This window comes from Streptopelia decaocto (assembly GCF_964273445.1).
Source record: "Streptopelia decaocto genome assembly, chromosome: 1".
NCBI lineage: Eukaryota > Metazoa > Chordata > Aves > Columbiformes > Columbidae > Streptopelia > Streptopelia decaocto.
This window is the reverse complement of record NC_138663.1, coordinates 85,413,393-85,430,309: the sequence shown is the minus strand read 5'-3', so window position 1 is coordinate 85,430,309 and position 16,917 is coordinate 85,413,393. Positions and strand designations below refer to the sequence as shown.

Sequence of the window (16,917 nt, the reverse complement as noted above, 5' to 3'; positions counted from 1 at the left end):
TTTTGCATTTTCAGTAACTGATTGTGTAAAGGAAATGATGAAAACCCGGACTGGTGAAGAGAACAGCAGAGCCATGTGCCACATTTCTCCTGACAAGCAGCAGAGATGAACATCATCTGTCTGATTTATAGATTTTTTTCAGCTCCTGTTTTTTGTGTGTAGCTCCAGAAATTAAGGTTTTCCTCTTGCAGAAGAGAGGGATGAAAGAAGGGTAGTTGAACCAAAGCAGGGCTTGAATGCTGATAGCAGGTAGACCTGACAAGTTGGCCAGAAGGGCTGTATGGAACAGAAGGAAAAAAAAATTAATGCATTTATTTTAATGATCTGTTATTTTGGTGCTAGTCTAGATCTGTGTGTCTAGGTTACATGACAATTTATTTGGGGCAGACACTATGCAGTGTGTGTAGCTAGAAAGAACACAGATTAGTCAGATCATCCGAGAGGAGCAGCTGTAGCTGCAGAGGAGACAAGATGGCAAGGTGGGGACCTGCTACCTCCCTGTCACACAGATGATGCTTTATCCAATCTCTTTCATACTTTCCTTCAGGAGACAGGAACTCATTACCCTTCCTGTCCCGCAAGCATAGCTTTTTCTATTAAATTTTCAAAGTGATGCACATTTTATTAAACTTGGAGTACCAGTTCTAAATCCCGACTTTGCACTGGAGCTTACTGAGCTTGTATCAGAAGGCCAAGAAGGATTTGTGTGCCTAAATGCATTTTCCAAACAGATGGATTAATAACCTTCCAGTGTACCTGTCAGAATGGCTGTGTACATGTGTACACCCATATGTACGCATGCTCAGTTTTGTACGTAGGCTTGCAAGTGCATACAGATTTTTTTCGTATGTGCTTGTGACTAAGAGTGGGACAATATAAATCTTCTGGGAACCGAAAGCAGAATTTAGTCAGCCCAGTCTGCTCAAACTGACAAACAATAGTGCAGCCATAGGAACATCTGTTTAGTTAGCAACAAATCTCCGCAGCTGCAAGACACAACCTGCCACCCTGCAGGAAAGCGTTTTGCTTACAACGACACTGAGCTGGGCGGTGACCCTTCCCAGCGGGCCGTCCCCTGCCCGGCGGCACCGCCACTCGCTCGGGGCCGGCGGGGGCTGCAGGCGGGAGGAGCGCGGTTTCCCCGGCCGGCGGGCAGGGCGCTGCGGCAGCCAGCAGGGTGCAGCGTTGCACGCCGTATGCTGCCCGGCCGCTGCTCCGCCCGGCCCGCCCCGCCGCCGGAGCGGGAGGCCGGGCTGGCAGCGGGCGGCCGCAGCTGCCTCAGCCGAGAGACTCACCCTGGCACCGCCGCCCTCTCGGGCTGCCGGGCGCCCCCCGCGGAGCTAAGGGCTGGGGTGGGGGAAGCCCATCCCCAACACCTGCTGTGCTACAGTGGCGATGCACACGGGGCTGACGACACCGACTCCTCCCCGGCTTTAAGCGCCGGATGTGCACAACGCCCGCGCCCCACGCTGTCCGGCTGCTGCCAGACGTGCCCCTCTCCTCACAAGCCGCCCCAAACGCCCGCCAAGACAGGCCCCCACACCCAAAGGCGGCAGCTGCACCGTGCGAGAGCCCAGCCCCGGGCAGGAGCCGAACCCGGCGCTACCCCATAGCGTGTCTGGCCGGCCGCCTCTGCCCCACACCCTCAATCCTTCGCGCACCTTCCCCACCGCCCCACGTGCCAGCGGCACCTCCCTCCTCACTGCAGCAACCGCCCCCCCACCTCGCCAGCAAGCCGACCCCCGACAGCCAATAGGAAGACTGTTGCCAGGCAGACAGCTCATTTGAATAGCCCAATCAGGCGCCCCTCCTTTCGTCCCTCCTTATATGGGGAATCGGGACGCGCTCGCTAGCTCTCCCCCCACCGCCAACTACCTCGCCGACTTGCGCGAGCGCCGAGCCCCGCCCCCTCCTGCTGCCGCGGACAGAGCGCGGGAAAAGCAGCCTCGCTCCCGCCCTGCCCCCACCCAGTGGGTTCTCGCGCGGGGCCCCAGGGCCGGGTGGGGGGAGGGGAAGGGAGGGCCGGGCCGCGGGGTGGGCGGGGGAGCCCCGCCGCCGGGAGCGCTTCCAGCGGGCGGGAAAGCGGGCAGCTGGAGTGGAAAATTCCAGGCAGGAGGCCGCGTGAGTCTCGCTGTTGCGAGCGCTGCCCTCCCACACGGCCCCGCAGTACCGCTCCTCACCCGCCCCGGGGTCCCCTGAGCGGGGCGGCTGGGCTGCACAGGTGGCCTCCCCCGGCCGTGCCGCAGGTAGAGGGCTCGGGCGCTCCCGCACAGTGCCTGGTGCAGCAGCCCCACGGCTCGGCGGGAAGAGCGCAACGGAGCTTTCGCGCTTCGCGCCCCCACCTGGCCTTGACGGGCCGGGCGGCGCCGGAGGGGGAGGCGGCGCTTTGGCGGGGGCTGCGCCGCGCCCCCGCTGCCAGGCGGCCGTCGGCTCCCTTGTAGCGCTCAGCGCACATTGTTCTGCCGGCCGCGCTCCCCGTAGCGCGGCGCGGCCCGTCCCTCTCTCCTCCCTCCTCCGCCTCCCGTCCCTCTCCCCTCCCTCCGCAGGTCCCTCCTTCCCTCGTCACCGGGCGGTGTATAAATCCCCTTCCCCGGCGTATCCCCCCACCGCGGGAGACCCTGATACTTTGGCCCCCGGGGCGGGAGCCCGCCGCCTCCGAATCGCCGGGACTTTGCGCTCCCGCCGCTGACCACCCCCCACATCCGACCCTCGCTCTCTTCCCCGCGGGGCTCCCTCGGACGGTTCCCACCGGCCTCTTCCCTTCGCTACCCGGCCCAGAATGTCGGAAAAACGCGTCGAGGAGGCGCCGGCGGAGCTGAGCGCTAAGGTGAGACCCACCCTCCCGCTTCGCCAGCCGACCCGCTCCCACCGGGCCGGCGGAAGCTGCTCAACCCCGCTCGCCCCACCGCGGGGCCGGACGGCGGCGTCTGAGCTGCCCGGACGGCGGGGGGCGCGCGCGGGCCCGCTCGCGGCCCGGCCAATGGGGGGCGGGGGCGGGGCGGGGGGCGCGGGAGGACTCCCGCGCCCCCCGCCCCGCCCCCGCCCCCCATTGGCCGGGCGGCGCGCGCGCCGGGTCCGGCTCGGGGCGGGGGTGTGCGCGGGGGGATCGCGCCTGCGCGTCCCTCGGCGCGGCGGGAGGCGGCGGGGCCGTTAGGGAGCGGTTTAACGACGGCGGGGCCCCCGGGCGGGTAGAAAGTTGTGTGGACACAAAGCGCGGGTGGCGGGCCGGAAACGCCTCGGTCCTTCGGACAAGGTTCTTTTAAATCAAAACTCTTCCGTACTTCTGGTTTCCACATGTGTGTTGTCTGAAAGTAGCTCTGACGCGTTTTCGCTGCTCTTTCTTTGTGAGGGAGGGCAGATGTAACACCTAATATGTTTTCTCTCCTCACCGTTATTCTGCATCTCCTTTAAACCCTCTTTGTTTAAGCATCCCAGTCTTTTATTTTCTTGCCACTGACCACGAAAATGTTTTTTCTCATCTCACATATAGGAGATGAAAGAAAAGAAGGAAAAAGTTGAGGAGAAAACAGCCCACAAAGAAAAGAAGAAGGAGATTGTAGAGGTGTGATTCTTCTGAGGGATATATTTAGATATTGGGGGGGGGGCAGTTTATAAGGGGTGGTTAGCTGGCCTCGCTGCAGGTAATGAATATAAAAAGACTATGGGAGATTAAGAAAAAGGCTAAGAGAGCTCATAAGGGAGAGAGGCAAATGGATAATTGTGGAGAATGAGCCTTGAAAGACTTAGCATAGTCAGCATGGTCTAGTGAGGAGAGGAAAAAAGGTCAAAGAAGGGAATGGAGACAAGGGCAAGTAGGAGTTAGGTGGCACAGAGATGTGGTCCTGCACCTATTGAAGTATCCTGACGTGCATAAGGAGCGTAAGATGAAGAAGGTTGGGGAAGGAACAGTGAGGAAATGCACAGATTGCCGAAGGTGAGGAGAGATCTGGGAGCAGATATACCATCACCGTAGGTTGAGTAATTAGCCTATAACCAGAGAGATGTTCTAATTGGATGGCAGCAGCTGTTTGGGATGTAAGCTTGTGGAAGCCAAGGCAGCTCATATTGCTGAGGAGGGACTGGAAAGATTTGTTTTTGAAAAAAGGCTGGTTGGGAGGAAGGTTTCAGCTGGAATGGTGGGAATGCTGAGTAGCAGTGCAGACATCACTCAGGTGATGCACATCAGACTGGAGTCTGAAGTGGGTGGAGCTATGGAGGTGGTTCTTGCACTTGCAGCACAGAGCACATGGGAATGCCATCCTGATGCCAATTTCTGCTCTGACCAATTTGTTTCACTTAGGATGAGGAAAATGGAGCTGAAGAGGATGAAGAAGAGAATCCTGATGATGTGGATGAAGAAGAAGAAGGTGGTGATGAGGATGAAGGTAGGAATAGTTGCTCTAAGGAGAATGGGAATTATCAAGTTGTGGAAGAATAGAAGATCATGGAGGGAAATTCCTCCTCTGAATCCCTCTGACTGAGATTACATTCCCTTAAATGCTACTTCAATTAATCTGTTATTTCCTTTCTTGCTTGTGCTTTAGAAGGAGATGAGAATGGTCAAGAGCAGGATGGTCATGCAGAAAAAAGATCTGCAGAGGAAGAAGAGGTGAGTGATAGTGTGAGAGTGATGGCAGTGAGAAGGAACTAGGTTACCTGCTATGTGCTGATCAAATCCCTGTGGATGCCCTTGCTGAGCATGTCAAATTGGCCTTAGGTCTCATTGCTGCTTCAGCAGCAGATGGGTAAACAAATCCAATGTGGCAAGGGGATAATAAGCCCCTGTAGACTATTTGGAGGATGCAGGTCCTTCCACCAGGAGACACAGTGCTGAGAGTTTGAGAATCAAGGTGCTTGAGATGGCGCTGGGCAATGACCCCTCAAACACATATGACTTTCGGACTTCAGGCCAGAAGGTGGACCTGTCAGGTGTCAGGGTGGGTCTTGGTGTCTGAAGTGCTGTGAGCCTGGGCTTATTACCTCTCAAAAGTAACAGCACAGATATGCCTCCAAATAGAGCTGTCCACACCTTAGTTGTGAGCATCAACAGAACAGTTGTGTTGGGTACTCAAAAATCCTTTAAAGAGGAGGGGATTTAGGGTGGGCCCAACATATTTCCATATGGAGGAAAGACCAGCAGTAACAATTTCATGGAGAAATGATGTGCTTTGGTGTGGTGACTGATGGTAACTCCTTTTTTCCCTCCATGCATCCTATGTAGGATGAAGTGGATCCAAAGAGACAGAAGACAGAAAATGGGTCTTCAGCTTGAGTTCTCCCCTCCCATCTCCTCTGTTCCGTCCATCTCTCCTCCTCCATTCCTGTGCTTGCACTGTCCATTAGCCTCTGGCTTCACACAATCTCAGATGAGGGAAGATTAGAAATGCTCTCAAACAGGGAAGACAGCTGTTTCCTTCTGACCCAAAGATCTAGCCCATCTGTGACATTCCCCAGCTCTGAAATTATTCCAGACCCCACATCCCTTCAGCTGTGCCCCATTTACAAATGATCCTCTTCTCTCGTCGTTTCCTGGGGCCCAGTAGCTGAACTTGCCAGGCTCTTCACCTGGTGAGCATCTCTCCTTCCATTGTCACTTGCCCTCCTTTTTTTTGTCACTAGTATGACTGAGATTCTTGACAGCTTCTGCCTCCCAGACTTGCTGTTGGGTATCGTCCCTGAGGCCAGGAGGCTGCAGGCACAGATATCATGGTGCATTTTCCTGTCCTAGGTCTCATCTGCTTTCATGTTGAACCCTGAGAGACAAAGAGAAAGAATATTACAAGCAAATAATGGTTCTGTTAAACTACACACAGAGACAGAATTTATTTTAAGCTTTTTTTTTTTCCAAGTTTACATGACAGCAAGCTAGCCCTCGTGAATTTTTCAGAAGATAAGGGTTGTTTTTATATATAAATTCCATCTGAACTGTGTAATTTTTTTTTTTTTTTTAATTAGGAGGCTTTTATAAGACAAACCAAGAAAGAAATAATTGGGGACCAAACTTTGATTTCCATTTTTTTTCCCTTTCAGATTTTCTTGTGACCATTTTTTGTAAATTAAAGGCAATATAGCCACAGCATTTTCTATGGCACAGACATCACGAGGATGATAGATATAAATATATATATTGTTTTCAACTAGCACTGTAAATAAAAGTGTTTAAAAAGTTTCAAACAGCTTGTGTGGACAGTTGTGTCTGTACATCTTGGGTTATGTTCTGATCAGATTGCCAGGCAAGTTGGTTTGCAGAAAGGTAGGATGGCTTGACCAGCAGCAGGTAGTGAGGGGAACCCTGAATTTGTTGTTAGAAGGCCCGTGTTAATTTTTCAGATGGCTCCTGCACTGCAGACCAGCGTGCCTGGGTCCTGCTCCCCACCTTCTGCCAGGTGGTTACAGTGAGGGCAACACAAACATCAGATGAAACTCCGGGGCCATTATGAAGCTCTGGAAACCGCCATTGGGTCCTGACACCAGCTAACAGAGGTTCTGAAAGGGAACCTGAGCGGCAGCTTTGGGGCATGGGCCTGCGCTGTGCTCACCCTCTGCTGCTCCATGGCCTCCCTGCCTGGCTCCAGGCCTGACCCATGCAGCATCAGTCACAGCCACAGAAATGTGTTTCAAGAGGCAAGAGCTTCAGTTCTTTGTCCCACTAGCCACCTGGGAGAGATGTGTCAAGCATTGGTCTTTTTATCTTTGTAGACCTTGAAAGTTGCTGTTAGCTTTCTTTTAATTTTTAAACTCATATTTTGGCAATCATGCAATGAGCCACTGAGACTGGGAGCTGTAAATAATACTGGCATTTGTCTGAGCATCAATGGCTTTGTGCTTGTCCAACTGCAGCAATAGATCAGATACTGGAAGCGCAAACAGTTGCTTTTCTCCAGAGCAGCAAAGCGTCAAACATAATTTTCTCCAAATGTCCATGTTTGGCTGCAGGACTGGCCCCAGGGTGCAGAGGGACACAAGTGTGGTGCAGAGGGCACAGCTGCTGCTAAGACCCTTCCCACCTGCAAAGGCCTCGGGACAGGGGGAGGGTGTGCCTGCCTGGTGGATCTCACTGCACTGTGCAGTGTCAGTGCAAGTGATGGACACCAGAAGCAGGCTGGGAGATGGGACAACGCCGGCCTATCCTCCTACTGCAGGGCTCTTGGCCTTGCAGAAAATCCAAATGTGACCGAGGTTGTCCCTGTGCAGATCCTCTAGCTCCTCACGCTTGTCCCAAGCTTCACAGTCTCTTTGGACCACACCAGAGAGTCCAGGGGGCACTGCTGAGCTGCTAAGTAGAGATGCGGGAGGCCGTCTTCACTGCAGCTCTGTTCTGCTTCCACACAACTCACTTGGCAGCTGGAGCTACAGATCCAAATTATAGAAAGTTGAGAGCTGTGAGATGCTTTGGGCGCTGGGAAACACTCTGGATCATCCCGCTGCTCCTGGTACCCATTTCTGGTGAAGCCTCTGCTGCGTCTGGACCCATCTCAGCCCAATGGCCACCACATCCATGGTGCTCCTGCCCCAGCCCCTACTCTCCTTCCCAGCTCGGTGTCAGGAAGAGAAATTGTGCCCTTCTGCTCCATCAGGGATGAGCCTACAGTTCTGGGATATCCACATCTCCAGCTAGAGCCATGTACTGGGCTCTACCTTCAGGGGTCTTCGCAGCACAGTTGTTGCAGCCATGTTCTTTCTCTGCTGCTCTGGGTTGGTTTCAGTCATGTTACTTGCAACCCTGTCCTGCTCCACAGAGGTCCCTGGGCAGCTGGAGCCAGCTAGGGTGCCTTCCCCCCGTGAATAGTATTGCAAAAGCAGGGAGCTGATGCCTCAGATTGAGGGCTCCAACTCTGGAGCCCTCAGTACCAGAAAGGCATGGACCTGCTGGAGATGGTCCAGAGGAGGACACAAATATGATAAAAGGGGATGGCATACCTCTGCTGTGAGGACAGCCTGAGAGAGTTGACGTTCAGCCTGGAGAAAAGAAGGCTCCAGGGAAACCTTTTTGCAGCCTTTCAGTACTTAAAAAGGGCCGATAAGAAAGATGGGGACAGACTTTTTATCAGGGCCTGTTGTGATAGGACAAGGGGTAATGGTTTTAAACCACAGGAGGGAAGATTCAGGGTAGACACAAGGAAGAATTTTTTTACAATGAGGGTGGTGAAACAGTGGCACAGGTTGCCCAGAGAGGTGGTAGATGCCCCATCCCTGGAGACATTCCAGGCCAGGCCAGATGGGGCTCTGAGCAACCTGATCTAGTTGAAGTTGTCCCTTCTCATTGCAGGGGGCTGGACTAGATGAACTTTGAAGGTCCCTTCCAACCCAAACTATTCTAGGATTCTACGACTTGCAACTCCCCTCCCTACTCCTGCCAGCCTTGGGCACTCTGATGAATGCTTACATTTATCTTTTAACTGCACTTTTGCAATTTTGTTTTCCAACTCTTTCTCCTTTATAAAAAATGATGGCCTCTAGTCTCTGTTTAAGATACTTTCACATTGGAGCAAGTCGTCAGGACTCCCTCAAACTTTCTGCTGACCCGTCACGTTTTACTGTTTGGTACTGAGGATAAATTATTAGTGGATGATACAATTTTTGCAGGGGCTGATTAGAGTTTTCACACTTCGTCCCCATCATTGCAGCAGTGCCTGACTATAAGCAGTGAAGAATGTACTTGCCACTGAGAAGGTATGGAGAGAGAACTCCATCTCTGCTTTCTATGTGTATGCAACACCAGTACCTCTGACTCTAGTGAGCTGGTCATCCAGAAGGAAGCGAGCCAGCACCTGGTTGTTAGCCCAGCACTAACAATGTGAACAGCCATCCCTCATTTCCTCTGAGGGAAACACTGAAGGACAAAAGGAAGTGTGAAAGGGCTGCCAGCCAGGTTTCCCACGTCTCTATGGACCCCTTGGCTCCACAGCTTCTACTAGTTCTTCCATCTTATTCAGTTTTGTTGAATACCTTTGCCATCATCTATGGATAGTTACAGCTATAGTTCTACAAATAGAAGAATATCTACTTTGGTAATTTTTCATCTTGGTGACCTGTGGGACATCATTGCTGACTTGAAGTGAGGGCTACAGATAGCATGATGGAAAAACTGCGGTTTCTTCCCTTTCCTTAGACCTGCAAAGATCCATGTTGTATCTGGTGGTAATTTAGCTGATAAAGGCAACCACAGCAAGAAGTCACAGAGATTTCCAGAAAAAGTTGAGAATACAGGCTTCTGCACTGCATTTCCTCTCAAGCCTACCTGTGTGCTTGATTTACATCCAAACTTGAAGATGCTTTTTATCATTCAGTCTTCTTCTTCCACAGTGAGTGTCATGCTTGTGCCATCAAGGTAAGAACAAAGCCCATCTTCATCAGTGATTCTTCAGAAATAATGATACTGTTCAGGGGCCTCATTCACCTTTCTGGGCCCTGTGTTAATTCTCCGCTCATCTAATTTAATTCCTGTGATCACCTGTTAACCTCATCAGCTGAGGGTAGAACCCCCTCAATGCTATCAGTTTTACCAAAAGTTACACTCTACAAGTCAGTGCATGCTGAGATCTAAACTGAAAGAGACTGCACAGAAGCATGTACCATCTGAACCTAGTTGTCTTTTGATCAGGTCTTTCGGCTGGGTCAAGTATGATTGTAGGCCAGACCTTAGTTTTCAATAAGCCCACAACAAAGTCCTTAGTGGTTTCACCTGAGAGAGGTTTTGGTGTCAGGAGGCCTTTGCTAAGCAACTTACTTTCTCCAATCACAGCATTGTTAGAGCTGCCAAGGACATGTCTGGTGCTCATGGTCCCTTCCTTGCTATGGGTGGCAGCTGCTCCAAGCTACTAGCAGCTCTGGTCCTGCCAAAAGCATCACCAGAGATTTCGTTCTTTCTCATCCTCTTCCAAGGATGAGAGAGCTTGCTTTGAGAGAGGTGTGGAGGTGGTGCAGTCATGCTCATGTAGGCTCTACTAGACTTTCCTCTATACTGACAATTTCTGCTTCCAACAGCCCTTTTGTGTGGTTTAGAAAAGCAAATGCAGATGTTGGTGCAGAGAGCACGTAGAGTTGCCTACCAGGACTTAAATGGGTCTCTGTCTGACCTCGGACAAGTGAGTGAGCCCTTGCTCCCTGGCAGGAATCACTGGACAATTGGGACCTCGACCCACCAAGGAGGCAAGCTCACCTCCCAAAGGCTGTGACAGAGGGTGCCAAGCCTGCCAGGATAGTACTGGTGAGATGTGAGCTGCTCCTTGTTGGGTGACCATGCAGGCACAGCTTCCTGAATGGGACAGCTCTGGCTGTGGTGGTGAGCAGCAGACAGCAAGCATGAGAGGAGTCAGCTGTGCTCCATGTTGATTGAATAAAAACAGTTAATGCTTCTGGTTAAGCAGAGCAACCTGACCTAGCTTTGGAGTCAGCTCTGCTGTAGCCAAGGGGGTTGGGCTATAGATCTCTAGAGGTCCTTCCCACCTACATTTTTTCTGTGATATGTGGAGAAATAGAGACCTGCCATGGAAAATCTGAGCAATGTCTGAAAATGTTTTGAAGTGCTGTGCCCAGAGACAAATGCTGTTTTCATCTTACAGCTGTCACCTCCTCATTTCCCCCTTAGGCAAATGATCCACCAGCCTCTTTGATCTTTCACACCAGTTTTAAGCCAATAAATGAATCAAGACCAGCATAATCAAAACCATTGAAGGGGCAGAATTGTGGAACCTCCTTCAGTGCTGGAAGAAGTGAGCCCTCCAGCTGCTGCTGGTTTGGGAGGAAAACCTTTCTTGCTTCAGGAAAGTCCATAATAACCCAGTTGTACTAGCTTAAAACAATAGTGAAGATGGATTACTTCTCCATCCCTTCAACTGGGATCAGGGGTTTCTTTAGGCCCTCTAGTTAGGAGATGCATTGCTCAGCTGCTTCCCATACACCATATGGGAAACTGAAGCAACTTGGCTTCTCAGATCCTTAAGAAGCCCATGTACTTTTCCCTCCCACCTCTCTCCTTTATTTCAAGAGCAGAGTCAAAGACAGACATGCTCATAGCTGATCCAGCCTGTGTGTTTTCTCAGAGAAGAAGTCTGTGTTTACATGTGTGGGCTCAGACTGGGGACATACTGCAGATGGACAAGACTGGAGCACTGGTATTACCAGTGGCTGAGTTTGGGGTTTTGAGGTGAGCTCTTACAATTTTAGCAAAACATGGACAGCCACAGGTGAGAGGAGAGACCTAAGGTGTTAGTATTCAAGGGTCTCAGCCACACAAAATGGCTTATGGACCAAGCATGGTACCATCAGATAGAGCTTCACTCTTGTGGGAGGCATTTTCTATCAGACACAGAAGACTAAGCTTTCCCATCTCAGGCTGTTCAGGAAGCCTGAGTCCCAGCTGGAAGAATCTGTGCACAACAGTAGTTCCTTAGCTAAGCCTGAGAGAACTGGGATATCAGAGCAGACATGCTTCACCTTGTCAGGTGTGTCTTTGTAGGCAGACCATGGCAGGTGACTTGCTGCAAATCACCCAGTAAGGAGGACAGAAGAGCATGTGACCCATGTATATGCTGTGGGTGATATTGAGCTGATGCTACTTGTCATTGGTGGGCTATAGGAGCTGCACATTCTACAGATCTCCAGTGACTTTTATGATGATATCTGTTGTCCTCATTTTCTACCAGGTATCTCACTTTGTCTCAAAAAGTCCAGTTGAACATCTCCAGTGTCTTATTGGAGTTCAACATGCTTTATTTTTAATGTAGTTGCTTAATCCATGAATTGGTGTCATGTCAGCAAAGTGCTTGGCCATATGTCCTGCAATTAAGAATCTTGTCGCTAAGTCTGAAACGTTCCTGGACCTTCGTACATCCAAGACGGAAGATCCTAAAATGAGTAAATGCCATAAGTTATAGCAAAAATAGTCATCTTCCAGAGGTCTGTGATTATGTATGTCTGCCAATATCTCTCTGGCAGCTCAGGTAGTGTAATGTCTTAGACTTTCCCACATCTTACAGCAATTCATCCATCATTTTAGGATGCATTTATTAGGCTGCATATTTTGTAGTGAAGATTTTCAACAACCCTTACCTGAAGCATCCTTCACCAGTTTTTTGGTTGTTGCATATCCAAATGACTTCATAAAAACATATTCACTGGACAGCACTCCACATCATGGACTCAGGTAGCACTCTGTTAGACTTGTCCATAAACACAACAGAAATCCCATCTGAAACTTACAGCTAGTTGCTGTTTTCTTATGTGAAGGACAGTTTCTTAAATGGTACTTCTGATTTTTTTGCTATGTCAGATCCAGTCTTGAAAACAGCTGAGGCTGTCGGATATGGCTCCAACAAACTCCCTGAGCTTCCAGGATGGCAGCATGGTAGACAGAAATTTGTCTGCTCTCCACAAGGTAAATTTCACAGAAGGTTCAGTAGAGAAGTTTGGGAAAGCCAGCCTGGTAGTTCAAATTAGTCATGAGGTTTTGCTTATAACTAAAGAAAATATAGACTGCTTCAGGGTCATTGAATCCATTTTCATAGCTATAGAAATAAGCCTTCTTGTAGAGCACTGCTAACAGTGTACTGTGTTGGATGTAGTTTCTCGTTGGGAGATGATCCTGTTCAACCTCAGTCTTTCCATGCTTTACAGGGTTTTCAGATCAAATCTTGATTTAAGGTCTCCCATCTTTGGCACGATTCCTATAGGCGTTCCCAGCATTCACCACTGCTACTTTTGCTTTTATTTCCAAAGGTGAAAACCCTACAGATAGCTGATGGGATCCCAGACTGCAGACAAGAAGGAAAAATGCTGTCATGGTATTGATGTACAGTGGTGACACCTGCAGTATGCCAATCACTATGCAGTAGAACATCTCAGCACTGTACATGCTCTCATCACTGAAGACTCCAAGGGGTCCTCCAGCAGGAGCCAGTCCTTCTCTGGGACACAAAGGCAAAGGCCCAATCTCTTCTTTCAAGACCTTTGCTTGTGCTGAAAAAGAGCACCACCCTGGGAGAACAGGCAGCAGAAACAAATGTAGCTCAAATTGACACCTCTTTCAGCTCAGAGGGTGCACTTTATCTTGTTTTTCTTGTTCCTCTTGAATGGATTTACTAGTGAAAGAAGAATCCCTGGTCCTTTAAACATAGATCTACAGCTTTCCTGCCTAAAGGGCCCCCTGGTGGCACCAAACTTGATATGTCTGTAAATACATAACTGAAACATTGTGATCAGTCCTCATCCGAGTTACTCTATACCCAAAATGCCTGTCTGAGAGCTTGCTGTGAGCTGTCTCTTGGAGTGGAGGAATCAAGAATGGCTCTGGTCACACCACCAGTCTTATGAGAGGCCTAATTCAAACATGCAGAAACAAGAAGTACCTGTGTGATCAATCAGCATCAGATTTGTCTTGTCTGGGTGTCCACAGGGTGATTTCAACACACAGAGATTGCTCTCTGGCTTCCAGGACAAATGGTCCTTTGCCTCAAGAGTGCAAGGCAGAACCTGGAAGGAGATTCCTCCTCCCTTGAATCCACTTCCATTAAATGGGACGCTGTATTACTTTCATAATATCTGCTCCACAAATCTTCTCTCCTGGCCCGGTACAGCTCTTACTGTGCTTTTTGTCTGGAACAAGAACAATTCTGGATCAGAAAAGGGATATTTCCTCCAATGTGTCCTTCCTCAAAAACCAGCCTTTCTGGGGTTGTACCATACTATCAGGTGCACCAGGCAGTGTAACCATGCCCACCTCTCGTCTGCTTTTCTCACACGCTGTCAGAGGAAGGTTACCTGGAAGCTAAGGTTAAACTGAACAGCTCCTGTGAGCCTCTTGCACAACTTCAGGAGCCTTAAAGGACTTGTGGAAAGGCTGTAGTAATCCCAGAACTCACAACTCTTCTTCTGTGGCCAGGACTGGCTCCGCCCATGCAGATCCCAAAACTCCTCCACTAGAAAGGCACATATACATTCATGCCACTCACAGTCTTCTCAGCTGTAGCTGATTTTGGACCCTTTCCCACTACTGTTCCCTCCCTTATTGGATCCCCTAGCTAGAGCCTTAGAGTTCGACTGTCCCCCGCTTAGGAAGTTAGTGGCCTGTTTTTCTCATTGTCTACAACTCCAGCTGATTATCAAGAACTTATATTGGATGCCCAACAGCAGAGATAGAACCTGGTATCACTGCAACTTTCTGAAGAACCTGTTTTAGGGTTGTCAGTTGCAGAATTTTCTTGGGGAAACAAACTTCTGGGTTTAGCTGGCAGGCCCACAAGTCCCCAAGCAGCCACAGCAACTGCCCCAAGTATCTTCCAATCTGTCAGTGCTGCACTGTCTGCTGGGTTTAGGACACTGCTTGGATAGCCTACTTGTCCCAGAGCCCTTTACAGATATCAGGCAGCCATTCGGAGTGTGCTTTTATGTGACAGCAATGGCATTTTAAAAGTTTTCTGGCCTTTGCACTCCACAGCACAGTTTCTCAACCACTCAGGTGTGCTAGGAACCTTCTGTGGAAGTAATTTTAGTTATTCCGTACTCTAATTACACACTCACCTTTTCTTCTCCTCCTCCTTTTAAACCCAGTGTTTACACTGGTCTGTCTTACAGCCCCATGAAGGCCCATATTATCATAAATTGTGCACAGCGGGGGCTGACTACATAGCCAGAGGCAGCATTCCCGGTGGCCCTGACATAGGAAGGCGAATTTGCAAGAGTCTCTTGGATCAGTTTCCTCATGACAGAATCTGTAAGGTGGAATCTCACCCTCAGGCACCTACCTGGGAAGGTTTTCAGGTCATCTTCTGACCCTTCCATAAGCATGTCCCTTAACTTTGAGGAGTTGTCATTTTTTATGTCCAGCTCAAATGTTTGTTTTTCACAGACCAGGGCAGAAAATGCTGTTAAACTTCCCTTCCCCTTCCCCTTCCCTTTCCCCTTCCCCTTCCCCTTCCCCCCCCCCTCCTCTTTCATTTCCTTTCTCCTTCCCTCCTCTTTTTTTTTTTTTTTTTTTTTTTTTGTCTTTTGAATAACTAGTCTTGGGCCAGTATTTTGACTGTAGCCTTCTTTTCCATTATTAAGGCTTCTGAACTTTACCTTGGCTTGTGACTGAACCATTTCATCCTTATTTCCTCCTCTGCACAAGCTGATGTGCTCTTACAGTTCAGGTGGGAGCACATAGAACCCTTGAAGTTACCAGTCTTTCATAGTGACTTTTATTTTGACTAAATAAGCAACACACAGAATAAAATCATAGTTTTTTGCTTTTTTTAAGAAAAGAAAAGAAAGGAAAAGAAAGGAAAAGAAAAGAAGAGAAAAGAAAGGAAAAGAAAGGAAAAGAAAGGAAAAGAAAAGAAAGGAAAAGAAAAAAAAGGAAAAAAAAGGAAAAGAAAAAAAGAAAAGAAAAGAAAAGAAAAGAAAAGAAAAGAAAAGAAAAGAAAAGAAAAGAAAAGAAAAGAAAAGAAAAGAAAAGAAAAGAAAAGAAAAGAAAAGAAAAGAAAAGAAAAGAAAAAAAAGAAAGAAAAGAAACCCCTGTATCTCTTTCAAGTCTGGAACAAGTGAGCCCTCTGACCACCTGTAGCTAGGGAAAAAACAGCAGGTCTGTGATAAACTGAGGGGAAAGTCCCCACACCCACATGCCACCACCACCTCAGTTCGTTTGAGTCCAGGAGCCTTTTCCTTCTTTTTCTCTGTGGTTTGTGTGCCTCAGCTCAGCAGTCACACTCTTCTGCTGTTTCCTAGCCCTGTGCTGGAATTTTCTTGCAGAGCAAGACCAGCTGGCTTTTTTACCTGAGTCTTAAAAATGCCCCACATGTACTCTTAGGGAAGCCCTGCAGCCAGGTCTGCGAGTAAGGGAAGAGCCTAGGGAAAAATGGATAGATAGTGTTTTAGTCTCATGATGGTGATCAGCTGGCATGGCTCCGTCATTCCTGCAGAGAGCCCTGTACCCTAGGGCAGAGCAAGAGGATGCCATTGAGCATTTTTCACATCAACAGCCTGCAGGTGGTGAAGAGGCCACCACAAGAGTTCTTCCCACATCAGAGCCTTGTTCTGAAAAACATGTACCTCATTTCCAGTCAGATTTTGGTTTTCATTTCAAGCCATGGGTCATCATTATGCTCCTCTGCTGGAGCAGAGAACCTGCCTCTGTTTCACATCTTCTCCTCATGGGGAGAAAATATCAAAGATCAATTGCAAATGTAGGAGCATAAAAGTGATTGTGCCAGTGGTTTCTCTAACCTAGTGCTCTGACACAAGATCCCTAAGGAAAGGTGCTGAAGGACAGGGCATCATATAGAATCTTCCTGTAAACAAGAACCAAGGACATCCTGAGCTGACCAACATAGTCAGGTCATCATATTCAAAAGCCAGTGAGGAACTGATCATCCACAAATTACCTACTTTATAATCCTGGTCTCAACAACATCCTCTAATGATAATTCTACCATTTTTGTGATGGGTAAAATTAATTTCCTTTTGTTTGTAGTAAAATTACTGCCTGAGCTCACCACTGTTTCCTTCAGATTAGGTAAAACAGATCAAATACCTCAAGTTCTGTATGCTCAAAAGCAAGATCTCCAGGGCTCAATCAGTTGTTCTGTACCACTCTTCCATTTTGCCACATCCTTTTTTGAATCATGGACACATTCCAGTAACTTGTGCTGTAAACAGAGGTAACACAATCTGTTCACTCCTTGAGATCCCATTTTATACAGCATGATGTCATGTATCTCCCTCCCTGGAGTCTTTTCTTCCCAGGATACTGTATTCTGTTCTGGAAGAGTGATCCACACGCTCTGTTCCTCAGCCTTATGTTTTACTTTTAAGTGTGATTTTACCAGGGGTCTTAGGAGGCAGTTGTTTCCCATCAACCTCGCCAAATATGAAGTGTGCACCATGCCAGGAGAGACAGTCACACCTGCAGAGCTGTGAAGCCCTCCTGACCACATTTGG

General features: G+C 49.1%; 1 protein-coding gene across 2 annotated transcripts; it reads left to right on the top strand.

Annotated features, from left to right (window-relative positions):
- Nucleotides 1–2,376: 2,376 nt before the first annotated feature.
- On the top strand, nt 2,377–5,460 carry PTMS (parathymosin). Of its 2 annotated transcripts, none has more exons than XM_082052727.1 (5): nt 2,377–2,827; nt 3,491–3,562; nt 4,301–4,385; nt 4,545–4,609; nt 5,222–5,460. In XM_082052727.1, the coding sequence occupies exons 1-5, from the start codon at nt 2,780–2,782 to the stop codon at nt 5,270–5,272; spliced, it is 321 nt and encodes a 106-aa protein (XP_081908853.1). In that variant the 5' UTR covers nt 2,377–2,779; the 3' UTR covers nt 5,273–5,460. The 2 variants fall into 2 exon arrangements, with proteins under 2 accessions (XP_081908853.1, XP_081908854.1); XM_082052728.1 differs by lacking the exon at nt 2,377–2,827 and adding an exon at nt 3,128–3,253.
- Nucleotides 5,461–16,917: the final 11,457 nt, after the last annotated feature.

Excerpts from the sequence above, each read along its gene's own strand:
- PTMS (XM_082052727.1), top strand. The coding sequence starts at position 2,780 with ATGTCGGAAAAACGCGTCGAGGAGGCGCCGGCGGAGCTGAGCGCTAAG. Across the intron at positions 2,828-3,490 it reads CGGCGGAGCTGAGCGCTAAG|GAGATGAAAGAAAAGAAGGA; the intron begins GTGAGACCCACC and ends TCTCACATATAG. Across the intron at positions 4,610-5,221 it reads GATCTGCAGAGGAAGAAGAG|GATGAAGTGGATCCAAAGAG; the intron begins GTGAGTGATAGT and ends CATCCTATGTAG.